The sequence below is a fragment of the Anneissia japonica genome, unplaced genomic scaffold (genome assembly GCF_011630105.1).
Source record: "Anneissia japonica isolate Jap-2015-1 unplaced genomic scaffold, ASM1163010v1 scaffold673_len1821605_cov196, whole genome shotgun sequence".
In the NCBI taxonomy this organism is placed as follows: domain Eukaryota; kingdom Metazoa; phylum Echinodermata; class Crinoidea; order Comatulida; family Comatulidae; genus Anneissia; species Anneissia japonica.
In genome coordinates this window covers 1,458,737-1,477,202 of record NW_022717449.1, presented here as the reverse complement: position 1 = coordinate 1,477,202, position 18,466 = coordinate 1,458,737, and the positions used below count along the sequence as shown (strand labels likewise).

The window sequence follows — 18,466 nt, the reverse complement described above, 5'->3', positions numbered from 1 at the left end:
AATGTTATTATTTTATCTCTCTGTTTTGGAGGTTTTTTCGAATACAGTTAAACTTGCCTATAACTCAAATAATTTCTAAGTCGATCTTATTTCATGCCAAATTGTTGTGTTTTTACTTAATTAACCATCTTGTAAGTTGAATTTTATCCAATTAAAACAATTTTTCAATGCCATTTTGGATTCAACTTAGGCAAGTTCAACTGTAAATTGAAATTGTATATCTCGACAGTGGTGGCTAATAATATTAATCTAAAACCTAAAAAATAAAATTAAAATACACTTTTGCAGCATAATGGTAAATCTTGGCTCCAAAACACCAGCAGCAATATTGTCAACAGATCATAAAGAAGGTGGCTACTATAACAGTAACAGTAACTCAGCTTTTTATGCCAATTTCCATATCATTTACTGTACTGTATTGATATGAAATTCAGATTAATTTTTTACAGTTTTTATTTTTGATAATAATAATATTAATATTAAATATTTATTCACTGGATTGTTATACAGTATATGCTAATTTTGCAAGGCCATCATTTGCATAGAACAGGAAAGAACATAAGACATACTGTAGCTTTTCAAACCCAAAAAGTGGCTTCTCTGTTATTTGAAAGGATTCTTTCCATTGGTGGCACCAGGGTGTGTCTGATGCAATACCATATAATGTTTTTTAGTCCAGACTATCAAATTTGGACAATGTCCTTTAATGACCATATTCAGGCATGTCACATGTTCTGACAAAGAAAAATGAGTCTGGACAAGGAATAAAACAGAAAATACAATTTATTTTAAAATCATTGATTCAAGTGGAAAAAAATATATATAAATGTTGTTGATTTTATTTGCTTCACACTGTATCCACATTTCTACAGTATAGACAACTTTGCTTAAAATATTTATACAGTATAAAATATTTACATTATGAAATATAATATTTTAATTTGGTAATTGATATATTATCCATAGAACATTTTTTGAATTCGACTAAAAACAAAATGGCAGTAATGTAATTTCAGCATGAAATGTGTATTCAGTTGCTATTCTTAGTGTACCTTAGCAGTCAAATATAAAGATATTATTTTATTCTATCAAGACAATATCATTTATCATCTTTATCATTAAAAATATAGACTACTAATATTCAATGAGATTTTTTTCCAAAAATACATAATTTACAATCAACTTTAGATTTTTTTTTTTCATTTTGTCATCTAATCTACAGTATCCATTTGCTTTTTTTAATTTGTAAATTAAATGCAATATTTAATTTACCATATGCTACTTACCTTTACAAATATCCTCAGTTGTAATGAGAACTAGAAAAAAGATTAGATAAATCTGCACACTTCGAACCCAAATTCTGCATTGATGATGGAAAACCAGATACTGTATTCAAATGTTAAATACCAAAACTCAATTTCAACCACTTCAGATGTTCCATCATTGTAAACCTAGTTTGATTGCAGGATTTTAAGGCAAGACTTGTGACACTAAGAACTCAAGACAAAATGATTGAGATCCTTATAATTGTGATACAGTATCAATGTGAAGTGTTTGATTATTAAGTGGATTGCAACAACAGCGAACAGGTCTAAGAAACAGCAGATTCCAGAGTTGTGTATCTCTTCTAGTTGTTTTCAACAGATACACTGGCATGCAAATTCATTGTAAACATATTCAGGATACATAATGCAAAAGATAGAGATGTGAAAACAATCGCACCGAACTAAACTGAAGCTCACCAACGCTCTACCAACTTTTAAATAAACGCTCAATTCAAACGATTTTTAAGTTGCAGCAAATGAATCTGGTTGCCTCAACTTTTCTGTTTAGACTTAACACTCACACAAACTTGAAATTATCTCATTTATACTACAAATGCTCAATTCAAACAACACACATCTGTCAAAATTTACCAATTGAATCTGTTCTGCTAAATCTCCCTCAAGATGACAATATTGTATATTACCAGTATATATTTCTCTTATAACTTGTTTTTATTTTTAAACCCCAAAAATATCTCAAATTATAGTTAATCAAATGTGAAATATAGCAAAAATAGATTCTTAAGGTGGCTCCTTGCTGGACATCATGATCTATAAACGATTAAAGTAGCAATGCTGCACTCTGACCATATAATAGTACAGGAATAATTGATGACAACAATCCAACTACATTTTTAAAAATAGTTCAAAAATTAAACTACATCTTTAATAGATGAGGCTGAAAGATAATAAACAATTTAGTCTCCAATATACTTTAGAATGGGCATTTAAACCAACACCACAAAGTTTCAGGTTTTTGTTTTTTTTCTTGGATGATGTCTGAATTTTTTTTTTAACAAAATGTACTGCTAAAACGTGTCATCTATCATTGTTGTTTTACCCTTGACCAAAATCAATTATACAAAATCTGGACAAACTCTGAAAATATATGTTAGATTATTAAGTAATTCAGTACCTTATTGAAATTGAAGGTTTTAAAACAAAATATATTGCATTCCAAAACTATCTCCAATTGATAGTTATTCAAATGTGAATTAAAGCAAAAATAGCCAGTAACTGAACCAAGAAGTGTTTTAAACAGTATTGAAATCGGAATGAATCTGAACTCGCTCCTTCAAAATTGAACTGTTAAGTACATTGTAGATTTTGATGAAAAAAACACCCAAAAATATTGAATCCTGTGAAATGGGCTTTTTAACCACAATTTATAATTTAGTAAACTTTTGTTATACTTTACTTTGAGTGGAAGTTAACTGACAACAATTGATGCACCAACAGTATTGATGTTCACCGTCTTGAACCAAGTCTCAAACATTAGAAAAACATGCTAGTAAAAATCGCAATGTGAAGTACATTACAGCAAAAATGAATGTTTTCTCTTTTAGCATTATGTGATTGGAACCCAGTAGAAAAAACTCTGTACAATCTCCAAAACACTGTTAAGCACAGTTCTTATTGAAGTTTTAACCAAAAATATATTGCATCCACAAAATATAAACAATTAAAATAACAACGCTGCGCACACTCCATTGTTGAATGGTACGTTCTCTGACATATAATAGTACAGGAATAATCATTGACAACCATCCGGTTACTTTGTGAACTGGATTTTTTTAAATGGATAAAAAATTGAACTACATATTATTTAATAGATAAGGCTGAAAGATGATAAACAATTTAGTCTCTAATAATTTAGAATAAATGGGCAATTCTACCAAAAACACCAACTTGAAGTAATTTTCCCCCTAAACCACATTTTTTTATAGACAAAATGTGAAGTACTGCTAAAATGCGCCATCTAGCATTGTTGTTTTACCATTGACTGAAATTAATTACACAAAATCTGGACAAACTCCAAAAATATATGTTAGATGATTAAGTAACTGTTAGCACCTTACTGAAGATTTTAAACTGGATTTTTAAAAAAATATATTGCATTCAAAAATTATTTGGATATTTAGATGGCTTTTTCCTGGACATCATCAACTACGTAAATTTTTTTTATAGACAAAATGTGAGGTACTGCTAAAAGGTGTCATCTTTCATTGTTGTTTTACCATTGACTGAAATCAATTACACAAAATCTGGACAAACTCTGAAAATATATGTTAGATTTTGAAAGTAACTGTACAGTGCCTTATTGAAGATTTCAAACAAAAAAATTACAAAGCATATTGCATTCGAAAGCAGTTGAATCTGGATGGCTTTTTCCTGGATATTATCAACAATTAACGATTACATCAAAAAGCAACACACACTATTGCTGACTGGTATGTCCTTTGATAACATTACAAGAATGAAGATTGATAAACATCAGCTTGGATGAGAAATTAAAAACTTATATTAATTAATAGATTCTCTTGAACGTTCGATGATAAATGATTTAATCACTATTATTATACTTTACATCAGAGAAAAATAATCTGACATCAATAAACACACCCAACTGCAAATACTATTGTTGACGAGTGCCTCAACCCAGAAAACAAATTTATAGTTAACAAATCCTCCTTGTACACCATCAACAATAACTATTAAAACTAGCTTGCAGCACAACCCATAGTTGAATGGTACATTCTCAGAGGCATAACCTTTAACATTACAAGGATGATTGATACATCAGGTTTCTCTGTGGACAGCATTTTTTAAAATCATATTATTATTTAATAAATGCAGCTGAATATTTGATGACAATTTGGTGACTGTTGTGTGCTTGAGACACCAACCAGTAGATAAACCAGTATTGATGTTGAATGTTGTAAATCAAGAAAAAAATCCATAAATGTATAGCTTACCTACAAAATCTACATTTCAGTGAAATTGACACAGGAAAAAGCATTATGATACAAATATATCTAGCTAACAAATCTGGTTAAACCCAGTTTGACATTTCTAAAATTAATTTACATAAAAATCCAAAAAGCAGACATATTAAAGCACATCGTTGAAGAACTTCATCAAGCACTTTATTGAAAATACAATGTGGATATACTGTACTAGGAGTCTATGGAATACTACTACAAATTATCCAATTTCTAACACTTTTAAAATCACATGACATAAGCGACAGAAGCTGGTGAATCTAGGGAAAGCTCATTTGTCCAATAAAAATATTAATCATGCTGAATATATTACCAAATGACAACAAAGCTTGCACGGTAACCAAACAACATCAAATAACAAAATTTCTGGATTTAAAAATATATTTTTCAGTAAATAATATTTGTTTGACAACAATCTTGACATATGAATCAACATAATCCTTCAATTCCATTAGCATAATGTTCAAGTATTTTGTACAACTTGATCCACCCAGTTGAAACCAGTCCAATCTAGCTTAGTCAGTTATCTAATTGTAAACCAAATATACTTGAGTAAACAACAGATTATTCTTCCAAAAATGTAACATAATAGTCTCAGGAATAATACAGAATTACAATAACATTTATTAAATCAATCTATCCCTAGTTATTAGTTGATAACATCAAAATTGATAATAACTAAATCAATTGGTATCTGTGTAAATATAACCAGCCAATGTTAACTGACAACACAGAACTAGAAAACAAATTGATTCCAGTTGAAACAAGACCTATCTTGCTTAGCCAGTACAAGTCTTCTTGCAAAAGAGATGCAAAAGAAAAAGAAATTGTTTAGAATTACATCAAATTTGGAATATTCTTTCTGGATATACATGGAATAAAAATGAACAAGTAACTTATTTCAATCAATAAAATCTCAAATTAAAAGTCTTTACAAATAAATCATCAAATTGAGTAGCAAACTTATGATGATCAAAACATCGATTCCTGGAGTTATCCATGACTTTATGTGCATACATCTGCATAAATTACTGTACCAATTATTAAAACTGGAACCTGTGTAACAAAGCACTATACTACAATTGCATGGAGTTCTACTAAGCACAATCTTCAGCAAAAAAATCTTCTCAACGGGTGAATTATCAGTATGTTATTACAGTATTACCTTGAGCATTTTTTTTAACCATAATTAGCATACAATGAATAAAATTAACTAAGCAAATCCGCCATGTAAAACTATTGTGAGAACAGTGTCTATATAAATCCACAAATCACATTATAAAATAGATTTTTAAAACTGCACATGTAAACAAGTCACAATCCATGAGAAAATATAAGTACGATGAGTTTAATAAATGTGATGAGAATTCAGCTAGAGTGCACTCATCAGACACAACAGGAATCCCCCACAATGCAGTTGAACAGAGACGGAAAAGCCTCACCCATACATTGGTCCAAATAAAACAAGAATTTCACCTTGCCTTCTTTTTCTTGCCACAATAACCCTTGGGTAAGAAAAGGAATTTATCACAAATTGGTAATTATACTTGTGCATCAATGTAACTGAACCATGGAGATAAAATATTGGGGACATGACACACTAAGACACATTTCCTGAACCAATCCATCCCTGGAAAAATCTGCTTTCAAAGATCTCAAAAAATAACTGCAAGGAACAAACTTTATCCCGCTGAGTGAAATATGTACAAGAATTAGGGGCGCGAACCGAAAATATAGCAAATTTAGTTATCGATCTGTACGTAGATTTCTCGACCATCCAAACGAACACGGTTCATCTCCTCTGTAAAAAATATGTTAAAGAAAACACTGCGACAGAACATAAAAGAAACATGAGGATTATAATATTTATGAATATTCATGATACAAAACCTACATAATTCATAAAGGATACGCACTGCTTTCTGAGCATCTTCTGGGACTTCAAATTTCACAAGGCCGTACCCTTTTGAACGTCCATTCTCTGTGCGAACCTCCGCATAGACAACGGGAGCTGGGGAGGAAAGCAATTAAGAATGCAAAAAAATTACTCCCCTTTAAATAATGCTTAAGACTTTCCTTTCAAACAGAAATAAAAAAGCCGACATGGGTGCAATCCTGCACATAGGAGTAACAAACATACACATGTAAACCAGATGTACTCTCCAATATTGTTAACAAAAAATGTACCTACCAATATGCCTAAAGCTATCTTTTAACTTCTTCCAATCATAAGAGAATGGTAACTGGAATCAAAAGAGAGAACAACATTTTACTTTTGGGTCTTTTTGCAAATAAAACTGTGCCAGTTACTTTCCACATCACTAACACAAAGTCATACATTTATATTAAGACACCAAATCTATATTGAGGTAAATACTCACATTCCTGACAAGGATTTGGCAACTGCCTTCTCTAAACATTGGTCTTCCACTGTCTCGCAGGTTTCCTCTTGGCTCACCTAGGATAGAAGAATTATTCCCACCAATGCTGGGGAAATCACTCCTACCACCAGACAAACCCATGCCAAGGTCTGAGTTCATGTTAGAGCTATAGCCCATTCCGGAATTGCTCAGACCAATCGAACCCCCTCCTATACCCCCCATAGCCGAGCTCCCAAGATTGCTACTACCTCCATATCCCCCTCCTCCTCCTCCTCCACTTCCGAAGCTGCTCCCAAGTCCACTTCCACTGTTCAGTCCATTACCAAAATTTCCCCCGCCTCCTCCACCACCTTTAATTAGAGAAACATTAACAGAAATATAATATATATTTTTGTATAAAAAATGCAACAGTTTTACTTGATCTATTCAGAGCGATGTATACCAGTGGTTCCCAAACTGAGAATAATTTGGGATTCGCCAGGTTAATAGAGTATGCAGGGAATTAGGGGATCAAAAGAGAATGTGCTAATACTACTGCAAATGTTGAATCCAAAGCAATGTTAACAAATCCTGACATACTTTTTGCTCCACAAAGAATGGCAAATCATCGCTTAGCATTTACAGTAAACAAGTAGCAACTACAATAACAATTTAAAAATTTGAATATATTTTTTTGAATTTAATCAAACACAAGACAAATATGTGGAAGGACTTCATCCTTAGGTGAAAATAAATACCTTGTTAACAAATATTGTGTTTAATATATGACGTCATTGACCAATATTGAATCTTTTCACATAATTGTACATGGAAATTTAAAGCCTTAATAAAATTTTGTAAACTTTGGAATAATTGTTAGGCAAGGACAGATTAAAAACACAAAAATGTATTAGTCACCAGCATGCAGACACATTTTTACTAGCCAGGCTAGTTGACCCTGCTAGTTAAGTCAAGTCACCACCTTTTCATTGGGAGACAAGATGTGTATAAGAGACAGATTTCTCGACCATCCAAACGAACACGGTTCATCTCCTCTGTAAAAAATATGTTAAAGAAAACACTGCGACAGAACATAAAAGAAACATGAGGATTATAATATTTATGAATATTCATGATACAAAACCTACATAATTCATAAAGGATACGCACTGCTTTCTGAGCATCTTCTGGGACTTCAAATTTCACAAGGCCGTACCCTTTTGAACGTCCATTCTCTGTGCGAACCTCCGCATAGACAACGGGAGCTGGGGAGGAAAGCAATTAAGAATGCAAAAAAATTACTCCCCTTTAAATAATGCTTAAGACTTTCCTTTCAAACAGAAATAAAAAAGCCGACATGGGTGCAATCCTGCACATAGGAGTAACAAACATACACATGTAAACCAGATGTACTCTCCAATATTGTTAACAAAAAATGTACCTACCAATATGCCTAAAGCTATCTTTTAACTTCTTCCAATCATAAGAGAATGGTAACTGGAATCAAAAGAGAGAACAACATTTTACTTTTGGGTCTTTTTGCAAATAAAACTGTGCCAGTTACTTTCCACATCACTAACACAAAGTCATACATTTATATTAAGACACCAAATCTATATTGAGGTAAATACTCACATTCCTGACAAGGATTTGGCAACTGCCTTCTCTAAACATTGGTCTTCCACTGTCTCGCAGGTTTCCTCTTGGCTCACCTAGGATAGAAGAATTATTCCCACCAATGCTGGGGAAATCACTCCTACCACCAGACAAACCCATGCCAAGGTCTGAGTTCATGTTAGAGCTATAGCCCATTCCGGAATTGCTCAGACCAATCGAACCCCCTCCTATACCCCCCATAGCCGAGCTCCCAAGATTGCTACTACCTCCATATCCCCCTCCTCCTCCTCCTCCACTTCCGAAGCTGCTCCCAAGTCCACTTCCACTGTTCAGTCCATTACCAAAATTTCCCCCACCCCCACCACCACCTTTAATTAGAGAAAAATTAAGAGAAATATAATATATATTTTTGTATAAAAAATGAAACAGTTTTACTTGATCTATTCAGAGCGATGTATACCAGTGGTTCCCAAACTGAAAATAATTTGGGATCCGCCAGGTCAATAGAGTATGCAGGGAATTAGGGAATCAAAAGAGAATGTGCTAATACTACTGCAAATGTTGAATCCAAAGCAATGTTAACAAATCCTAACATACTTTTTGCTCCACAAAGAATGGCAAATCATCGCTTAGCATTTACAGTAAACAAGTAGCATCTACAATAACAATTTTAAAATTTGAATATATTTTTTTGAATTTAATAAAACACAAGACAAATATGTGGAAGGACTTCATCCTTAGGTGAAAATAAATACCTTGTTAACAAATATTGTGTTTAATATATGACGTCATTGACCAATATTGAATCTTCTCACATAAATGTACATGGAAATTTAAAGCCTTAATAAAATTTTGTAAACTTTGGAATAATTGTTAGGCAAGGACAGATTAAAAACACAAAAATGTATTAGTCACCAGCATGCAGACACATTTTTACTAGCCAGGCTAGTTGACCCTGCTAGTTAAGTCAAGTCACCACCTTTTCATTGGGAGACACATCTTGGGGGTTTATTGACCTCAATAAAGGCATGGAATTATAGATTCAACCTACCGCCTAGGCCCATGTTGTTCATACTTCCTAGGCCAGTGTTGCCGAGGCTCCCACCAAGGCTGCCCATCCCGCCTTCGGTATCAATGGAAAAAATTTATAACACTGTTAGTATTTGAAAAAACAATACATGCATAAACAAATGACAGCTATCAAATTTTGGTTATATAATACAATATTTTGCAAGTATGTTAAACTTGTTTTGTTAAAATATTTTTAAAATAGCACAAAAGTTATTATTAATGAGTACAATGTTTATGTCATGTAACTGTGCATAAAATATACAGTCAGTAAACATGTCTACCTATAAAACAAAGCCTCTACCACTAACCAAAGAACTGCGACCATATTATTGAAGGTGTAGCACAACACAATCAACATAGGCTAAACAAAATTTTAATGCGTGCATGTGGGAATGCAACAAAAATTGCCAACAAATTTACAAAAACCTTTTACTGCTCATATTGGGATTGTTATTCATACCTGACAGACCACCTCCGATTCCTAAGCCAAGATTTCCACTTAGGCCTCCCATGCCACTGTTTCCACCAAGACCAAGACCTCCACTGCCAAGGCCTAGCCCACTGCCTCCACCACTGCCCATTCCCATTCCACCACCACCACCGCCCATACCTTGGCCTCCCCCAACACCCATCCCCATGTTACCTCCCATACCACCTAAGTTGAAGCCACCCATGGCTCCTCCACCCATGGCTCCTCCACCCATCCCTCTCCCACCTCCAACGTTACCCCCCATTCCCATTCCTCCTCCGCCACTGCTGGGTCCAAGCATGTCCAATGTTGGGCCTAAGCCTCCTAGACCACCTAAAAGCAAAAATACATAAGTAATTATAAAGTTAACTTATAATAAACAAAAAAAAAGTTACTAATAAATCATACCTAGCTGTTATAAAAACAATAATTATTTCTGTATAATACTTACTTGGTAAAATCTTGCGATTCCTCTCTCGCATGTCTTCCTGAGCCTTTACTTTATCCTAAACATGAAATCAAAACATCATTAAAAACTATTTCAAATGATAGACAAAGTGTCATGGTTACAACTGTTTGACTCTACAATCCTACTGATGATTTTTCTTGACAACTAATAAACAACTTTAAAAATGGTCTGAAGTTTACGTATCTATCAGCCTTCCAATAGGACAACATTCAACCCCCATTACACTCTTTGCTATTCTGGATGTCGTGAGTTAACATAATTATGAACACATTTATTGATGCCTTCACTTGCTTTTGATTGGAATAACAGATATATTATTATTATTCATATATTACAACTATATGTTAGAATCAGTAAAGTGAAGACATTATCAGCAAGATCTTACCATCCTGACCCGCATAACCCTGTCATAGAGTGACTGTCCATTAAACATAGCTGAAGCAGTGTTAAGAAATACAAGCACTTCAACTACTAATAGTAATTAAGCAATTGATCGATATACATCAATTACCTTATTAACTACATCATAATTATCATTTTTAATTAAATTACTTATATTGTTTGTGTATGTTTTTATCTGAAGACAGTGTTTAAGCTGTCATTAACCAAAAAAACAGAAGCTGACATTTTCTAGTTATTCAAAATTAGCAAATAGGTTGGAATTGAAGTTATCATTGTATTCTTTTGTTTTAGCTTAACGAATTTCTATAAGGCTAATTATTTTCATACCAAATTAGTCAAATTGTTAAATTCCATCAAAAACTTCTTGCATATTATTTACTTATAAATATTATTCTAATTGTTTATCAGTAACGTTATCATCATTAATATTTACACTCAGGAAGTATGTAAAATAATGGTTTCAGTTTAATATATTAAGACTTTGTAGAGAAGGATACAGATTGCCTGAACAGCTCCAAGCGGGGATTCAAACTGAACAGTGGCCAGGCCTCTGCTCTCCCTCTTCTCATCTTCCAGGATATCAGCATGCACCACCTCACCTGCCATCTTGAAAATGTCCTTCAGCTTCCGCCAAGTCACCTGATATGGCAGCTGCAATCAATTAAGGAATTGATAATTATATTAAGAGACATGTACCATAAAAACTTGAATAGAAGCCCCAGATGTCTTTTTTAGACCCTTCATTAGGCGCCTTTTCGAGATGTGCTTCTTTTCAAGATGAGCTACTTTTTCAGTTTCATTGTGCAAAATAATAAGGGGACCTTCTTTTTAGACTTTTCTAAACAAATATATAATTAAGTTGTTCAAAAGGATTAACAGACAGATAATTACACAAATATTAAAAAGCTAAATGTAAACCAACTGTTAATCATTTGAAGCAACATTGTTTTCTGTAATAATACTGCTGAAATATCAGTCTAGTAGTCCTTAACCAAGTGTCAGAATCCTGTTATGATCATATTTACGGATCTTCAAAAATGTTTGTTAAACAGCATTTCAAGGTTTGAGATTCAAATATCTTTAACCAAACTTCAAATTTACTTTTTTTTAAATTACATATCACTTATGTCTAATTAACTGCATTTTTCCAACTACAGCTACAAGTTATGAGAGCCAATTCTCATTATTTAATTTTACAAAAATAAATAATTTTATAATTTTACAAGTATAAAGGTCACTCACATTAGATACAAACACAGTATCGCTGACACAGTCTGGGTCAAGGTTCAATTGCTGGAGAACTTGAGGCGTTAACATCATTTGGGCTTTTTCATCCTGAACACGTGGACGGTACTTGCGGCTGATACGGCCATCTCTATCCTAAAAAAGTAAAATAATACGCTGTTTATTAACCAAGACCATGTTAAATGAAACCATAGACCAGGACTAAAGGTCTGCCTTCCAATCTTACAGCATTAGTTTTAAATACTTTTAAAAAGCAGTCTAGCAGTACAGATATGTTTATTTCTTTTTCTTTTTGTCAGATTTCTTATCGGTTGATATTGAATTTGTCGCACACATTCTTACATACCGTATATTCCTGAGAGTATTATGCACTCACCTCTTTGACAACAATACTTCTTCCTTCAATTTCATATCGGTGCATTTTATCACAGGCTTTGCCAACATCTGTTCTATCGGCAAATTCCACGAGTCTAAAACAAATATTACATTAAAAATCAGTACAGTAAACTAAAAACCCAACATTGTATACATGAGGTCTAAAAAAACAAGCATCAGAGAAAATATCAAAATTAAGGGAAACAATTATTGTATTATTAGTATTGTGAATCACCATGTTTCTAATATGTAATGGTATGAAAAAATACTTACGCACATCCCTGGTGGGGCATGTCCAAGTATATGAAAGAGAAATAATAAATTGCAACCAATTAATTTATCTTAGATGAAATTTGCACATTGTTTTATGTAACATTTTAAATTCTAATAAAGGTCTCTTTTCAATTAAAAATACCTCAAATTCCAAGACCCATCTAATTCCAAAACCTTTCTAATTAGGAAACTTTTGAAGTATCAACTAACAATCTTCAATCTTTTACCACAAATATAACCCCTAATTGGTGGTCAAGTGGAGGGTATACTGTAAATTTGTCTTTATCATTCTTTTCTATGATTCAAAATATGAGTTACTTATCTGTTTTACTCCATAATAATAATATCAGATAGTATGTTAGGCAGAAAAGGAAAATCAACTTCACTCACAAACAATGGCTGTAGAAAGGTTGTGGAGGTACCACAGGAGGCAACCTTATATGGGCTATAGGCCTACAGCTAATGTTTGGGGATTGGCACTGTAAAAAAATTATTATGATTGGCGGCCTGCCTATTTTTAATGGGATCTGCTTAATTTACACCCAATATACAACAGGCTGTAATTTACGTTACCAAATGCAAAAAAACAAAAATAAAACCGTATATAAAGTAGTAGTGTGATTGTCTGGTACTGATGAAAATATATTTTTGATAGTTTCATCTGCAACTAAAAGTAAAATACAGACACTAACAAAATATCAATATTTATTTTCTATTTTATTACTTATGTAGAAAACCTTACCCTTGATTTGCCATCATCGTCAGTGAATATTTCAACATATGTTACTTCCCCAACTAGCATTAAGATATAAAATAAAATATAAGTTAACAATAGTCATAATTTCTATTTGTATTTTTAATTCTGTACAGCGCCTGTGAACAATTTAAATGGATATTGTTTGCACTTTAATTATTAAATAAAGTTATTATTATTATTATTGTTTGGTATTAAAAAAATAATTATATCAACATTATAACCTGCTTAAACACCTGCATAAATTGCTAAAACTTTCTTACCATTCTTTCTCATTGTGTCTTTTAAGTCCTGCCATTTCAGTTCATATGGAATATTGCTTACAAACACGCTTCTCTCAAGTATCGCTTCCCTAGGTCCAGCACCTCTCTCTCGTCCACCTTGTCCCATGCCCACTCGTCTATCTCCCATGCGCCCACGACGATCACGGTCTCTGTCACGGCCACGGTTTCTATCTCTGTCGCGGTTTCTGTCAACCTTGCCTCGATCATTTTCCCTCCTGTAAATTAATAAGGTGTTACTATCAAGTTCAAAAAATCAAGTACTGTAATTAATATCACCATTTATTTGTGATGAGTCCAGAGAAAGCTTTTTAACATGGTGGTAGGCATTATAATTTATCTTAATGCTAAAAATCCCAGTATTTTAGTCCAAGAAGCCTAGGTTATAATACTAAATATAGTACAGCCATGAATTATCGCTTCGTATCTATGCGTAACCACTTGTAACTTACAATATTGAAATATAGTTTACCAGCTTTCAAAACATAAGCAATGTTGCAATTTGCTAATACTGTACACACTTTTGGAATTTCATTGTTAGCTATTTCCTACCTTAGGCCTAGATCAATGTTCTTACAACCATACTTAGCTAGGATGAGGCCTACACTCGCTATGTTTGAATTTTGATGTCATCTCTAGGTTTTTTTCGAGGTTGACACGATGAACTGGCAATATACGCCAAGTTATATTTACCATTGGGTTTTCCATGTGACATTTAGTCATTTTACAATCAACGGACGTTAGCTCTCCTTTATATTTATTATTTATCTTACAAAATCAAGACTACAAAATATTATTTGATGAACAATCTTTTCACATGTGTGTATTGTTATTAAGGGCATCATTTTTTGACAGTTAAGAGGTAAAATAATTATGAAATAAAAAATAGGCTAGAGCCTAGGCTAATTAATTAATTAAAAAAATAATACAGCTGTGCAAACAAGTTCCTGTCATCGATAGCGATTGGGAGAGAAGACTCCATCAAATCCAGTGTACATTTTTCCAACAATTCCCTGATTTTTCTTATTGAAAAAAAACAGCTCCATGCCTTAAATTAATGGTGTAAACTCGTGCTTGTCATTGACAAATGACCCAGCAATACATTTTTTATTCTAGTACAGTAGTAAGCTACTAGTAGCAGAGTCTTTCTGCAAATATAAATAAACAACACTCATTCCTGATTATGACATAATTAATGTCGAAATATTGAATCCCAACACGATGGCGTGTATTTCAATACTTGGAGTATGTATTATACTTTCTCAACACACTTTTGTTTTGTAGGTTCGCTTCGTAGCCTTGCTTAGATTGTTTGTATCAGGTACGATGTAGCTACGATGCTTACATGCAGAAAAAATTGCAATACCTCTAGTTTCTGGCTGTAATGCATACTCAAAATTACCATGCGCTTTACAATACGACCAAGATATACATACACATTGAATACACATGCAACTGTACATTTACCCAACTTTATGTAGACTCTGTCGCTGTTTTATGGTACTTCCCCCAATCATAAACATCGTTTGGTCTGAATCCAGATCGAGAGAATAAGTTTTCCCTGTCATATGATTATTAGTGTAAAATTTTCTGATTAAAGTTTGTCCTGAGGATTCAGGCCTTGCTTGATATGGCTATAGATAAATGACATGAGTCTTCAGTGTAATGCCATTTGCCGTACCTTTTAATTTTTTATTGCAAATGAAAGTCGAAATACGGTACCATGGGATATGACCGGTTGAGCCGCCGACAAGTTGAGCCGCCAGTAATTTCTATGGAACGCCAAGCGCGTCTCTCAGTGAATGTAGTGTGGTTCTCAGTGAATGTACAGTAGTCGGCTTGCCGATGTCATCAGTGAATGAACCCCCCGGATTATCAGCTACTGTACATATTCATCCCACAGTCTTGTCAGTCGTTGATTTGCTCGTATTGCCGTTCGTGATGTATAATTGTGTAATTGAAAATTAGAATTCTGATATTTTTATGTACTACATTTTTATAAAAATATATGAAGTTGTATAATTGCAAAATCGTATTAAAAATGTAATTTTATGTACTACATTTTTATAAAAATAAATGAAGTTGTATAATTGCAAAATTGTATTAAAAATGTGTTTATTTACGTTTGGTTTGCGGCGTATTTCAATTAACTTATTCGTTATTTGTACTATTTTGTTAAATTATTTATTATATATAAGTTTAACATATAGTACAAAAATAAAAAGTATATAAATTACAAAACCATAGTAAATACTGTATAATAACATAGGCCTAACACATTTAAATTTATTATTTATTATTCATGCAAAATCGTATTAAAAATGTAATAACTTGATTATTTTTTATGTTTGGTTTGCAGTGTATTTCAATTAACTTATTCGTTATTTGTACTATTTTGTTAAATTATATAATTAAATTATATTTATTATATATCATTTTATATAATAAATGATAATAATGTATGGAGTTTTTTTTTTACTATCTGGCAAGCCGACTGAATTACAGATGACTATAAACAATAAATTTAAATGTGTTAGGTCTATGTTATTATACAGTATTTACTATGGTTTTGTAATTTATATATTTTTATTTTTGTTAAACTTATATATAATAAATGATAAGAATGTATGGAGTTTTAAATTTTACTATCTGGCAAGCTGACTGAGCAAATACTCACAAAATTTAAATTAAAATGATAGAAGGAACAAGTAAATAAATTGAAATACATCCCAAAAATATTTAATAAATCAGTGCAAAAACCGAGTATTAAATAAATTGAAATAATTGAGTAAATAAACTGAAATACATCCCAAATAACAGTACCAAGAACGAATAAGTTAATTGAAATACTGTACGCCGCAATTAACGCACTACATTCACTGAGAGATGCGCTTGGTGTTCCATAGAAATGACCGGCGGCTCAACTTGTCGGCGGCTCAATCAACCGGTCATAATCCGGTACCATATCTAGCCACAGCATTTAATAAAAGCCATACAAAAAACAAAACCCTTTTTTTTTTTATATTAAATTAAATACAGTACATCACGGCCAAACTGGTTTGCAACTGAACTGGCTAGGCCTAGTACAGTACATTATAAATTAAAGACAAGTATGAAATTCAAAATTCTCTTCCAAGTTGCACTTGTCTTGGACTATATAATAAGAAAACAAACTTAAATTTTTTGGATCAACCTCCGGCTAGTAAGGCTGGCCTATTAATATAGCATATTTTAGTAAAGTTGAATTTAAAGAGCGTTTACGCTAGCTAGGGCTTGGCTAAGTTGGCTATCTATCGGCTTGGCGACTCCGCATGGCGTCTCTGCCCATCATCACCAACAGATTATAAATGCTTTCAAAATGGACGCCACGCTATGCCTACGTTACACGCAATTAATTATGTACATATACTAACCTAGGTTTATTCTGTTCACTACTACGAGTAGGAGATCTAGATCTCGAACGGTATCTTCCTCCTGGTTGTGGTGCCGGGGCATCATCTTTAGGGGCATCTGCTTCCATTTCGGTTTTATTTACTGTAGCAATCTCATCAGCCATTCCACGCGATAAAGCAGTTCCACAAAAACGAAAGAAAAAGGAAGCTTGCGCGTTACGTCGCCTCCTAGCAGGCCGGCCTCGTCGCTCTTTAAACTATAGAGGGCGGGGGTAAGAGCTTTTCACCAGAGCCGTAGATAGAGAGAGTTTGGCCAACTTGGCGCATGGGCGCCATGTTGTCACCAAACAGCGTGCGCGCGTATAGCCAGTAGTGTTTTGCTGCAGTGACATCTCGGTGCTGGCGACTCGCTGCTGGCGATGACTCGCTGCTGGCGAATCGATCTGCGCATGTGTATAAAATGGTATTTACTTCCGAAAACATGCCTGCTGCACTTTAGGTGATTTAATGTGAGTTAAATCCTGTCTCTTATACACATCTATATTTCGCGCGAATACTTACGCTAGCGTTCATTAATCGCCCAGTCTGGACATCTCGCTAGTTACGCCATGGATTAACGCACGCCCGGCGTTAGATACGCCTGGCGTATCTCACAGGTCTGAACGTAGCCATATATGAATTTTTATACGCTGTCCATACTAAGTGATGTTAATTATAAAATATAATTGTAAACCCAATTAAGTGTGTGAAATTAATATGCAATGTACGTAACACATATACTTTGCATGTGTTCATCGGGAAGATTATGAAACAAAATGGACGGTGTGTACCACGTGACTTTCGTAAACCAAGGAGCGGAATGTCGCAACTCTTTATATATATGGCTCTGCTTTTCACTGCTTTCATGCTTTCATACAGAGCCGTTAGATATACGGCTCTGCTTTTATACAGTCTTTATTTAAAAAGTGGTTTATACGTCACCTTGTGTTCCAATAAAATTCAGTTCAGTGGGGGGTGTGAATAGAGATACAGTAGTAAAGTATACAAATAATATGTATATGATGAGTTGTAGAATGGGGTACTATTTCATGAGGTGGAAGATTTGACGTTCTAATAGAACATCTTTCACCGAATGAAATTTTCTACCCCATTCGAATAAGAAACATTCATTATTTGTTTTGTACAACACCTAGCTGTGTCTCAGGATCGTCTGCATGGTGTTCGAATACAAAGACACATCTTTTCCTTTCAAAGGCCCCTGATTCTACAGGTTTTGTGTTAGTGGGTGGGAACTATCTGTTAAAATACTCTTGTTTAGGCCTACTGTAAACAGCTGCATGAAGTATCATTAATTGCGTGGATGATACTTCAAAAACTAGCTCAAACTTGCGCAAAATCTGTGCAGAATTCGGCCCTTATTTTCCGAAAAGC

The 18,466-nt window shown here is 33.5% G+C and overlaps 1 protein-coding gene across 2 annotated transcripts; it reads right to left on the bottom strand.

Moving 5' to 3' along the window:
* Positions 1-3,037: 3,037 nt before the first annotated feature.
* LOC117110241 (myelin expression factor 2-like) lies at positions 3,038-17,266 on the bottom strand. Of its 2 annotated transcripts, none has more exons than XM_033252868.1 (15): positions 17,057-17,266; positions 13,626-13,861; positions 13,351-13,403; positions 12,609-12,616; positions 12,337-12,430; positions 11,958-12,095; positions 11,213-11,366; positions 10,699-10,748; positions 10,296-10,350; positions 9,836-10,177; positions 9,356-9,427; positions 8,323-8,672; positions 8,133-8,184; positions 7,854-7,952; positions 3,038-6,128 (listed from the first exon to the last, which is right to left on the bottom strand). In XM_033252868.1, exons 1-15 carry the CDS (start codon positions 17,197-17,199, stop codon positions 6,070-6,072), a joined length of 1,905 nt encoding a protein of 634 aa, XP_033108759.1. In that variant the 5' UTR covers positions 17,200-17,266; the 3' UTR covers positions 3,038-6,069. The 2 variants fall into 2 exon arrangements, with proteins under 2 accessions (XP_033108759.1, XP_033108758.1); XM_033252867.1 differs by lacking the exons at positions 7,854-7,952; positions 8,133-8,184; positions 8,323-8,672 and adding exons at positions 6,240-6,338; positions 6,519-6,570; positions 6,709-7,058 and having other exon boundaries at positions 17,057-17,263.
* Positions 17,267-18,466: the final 1,200 nt, after the last annotated feature.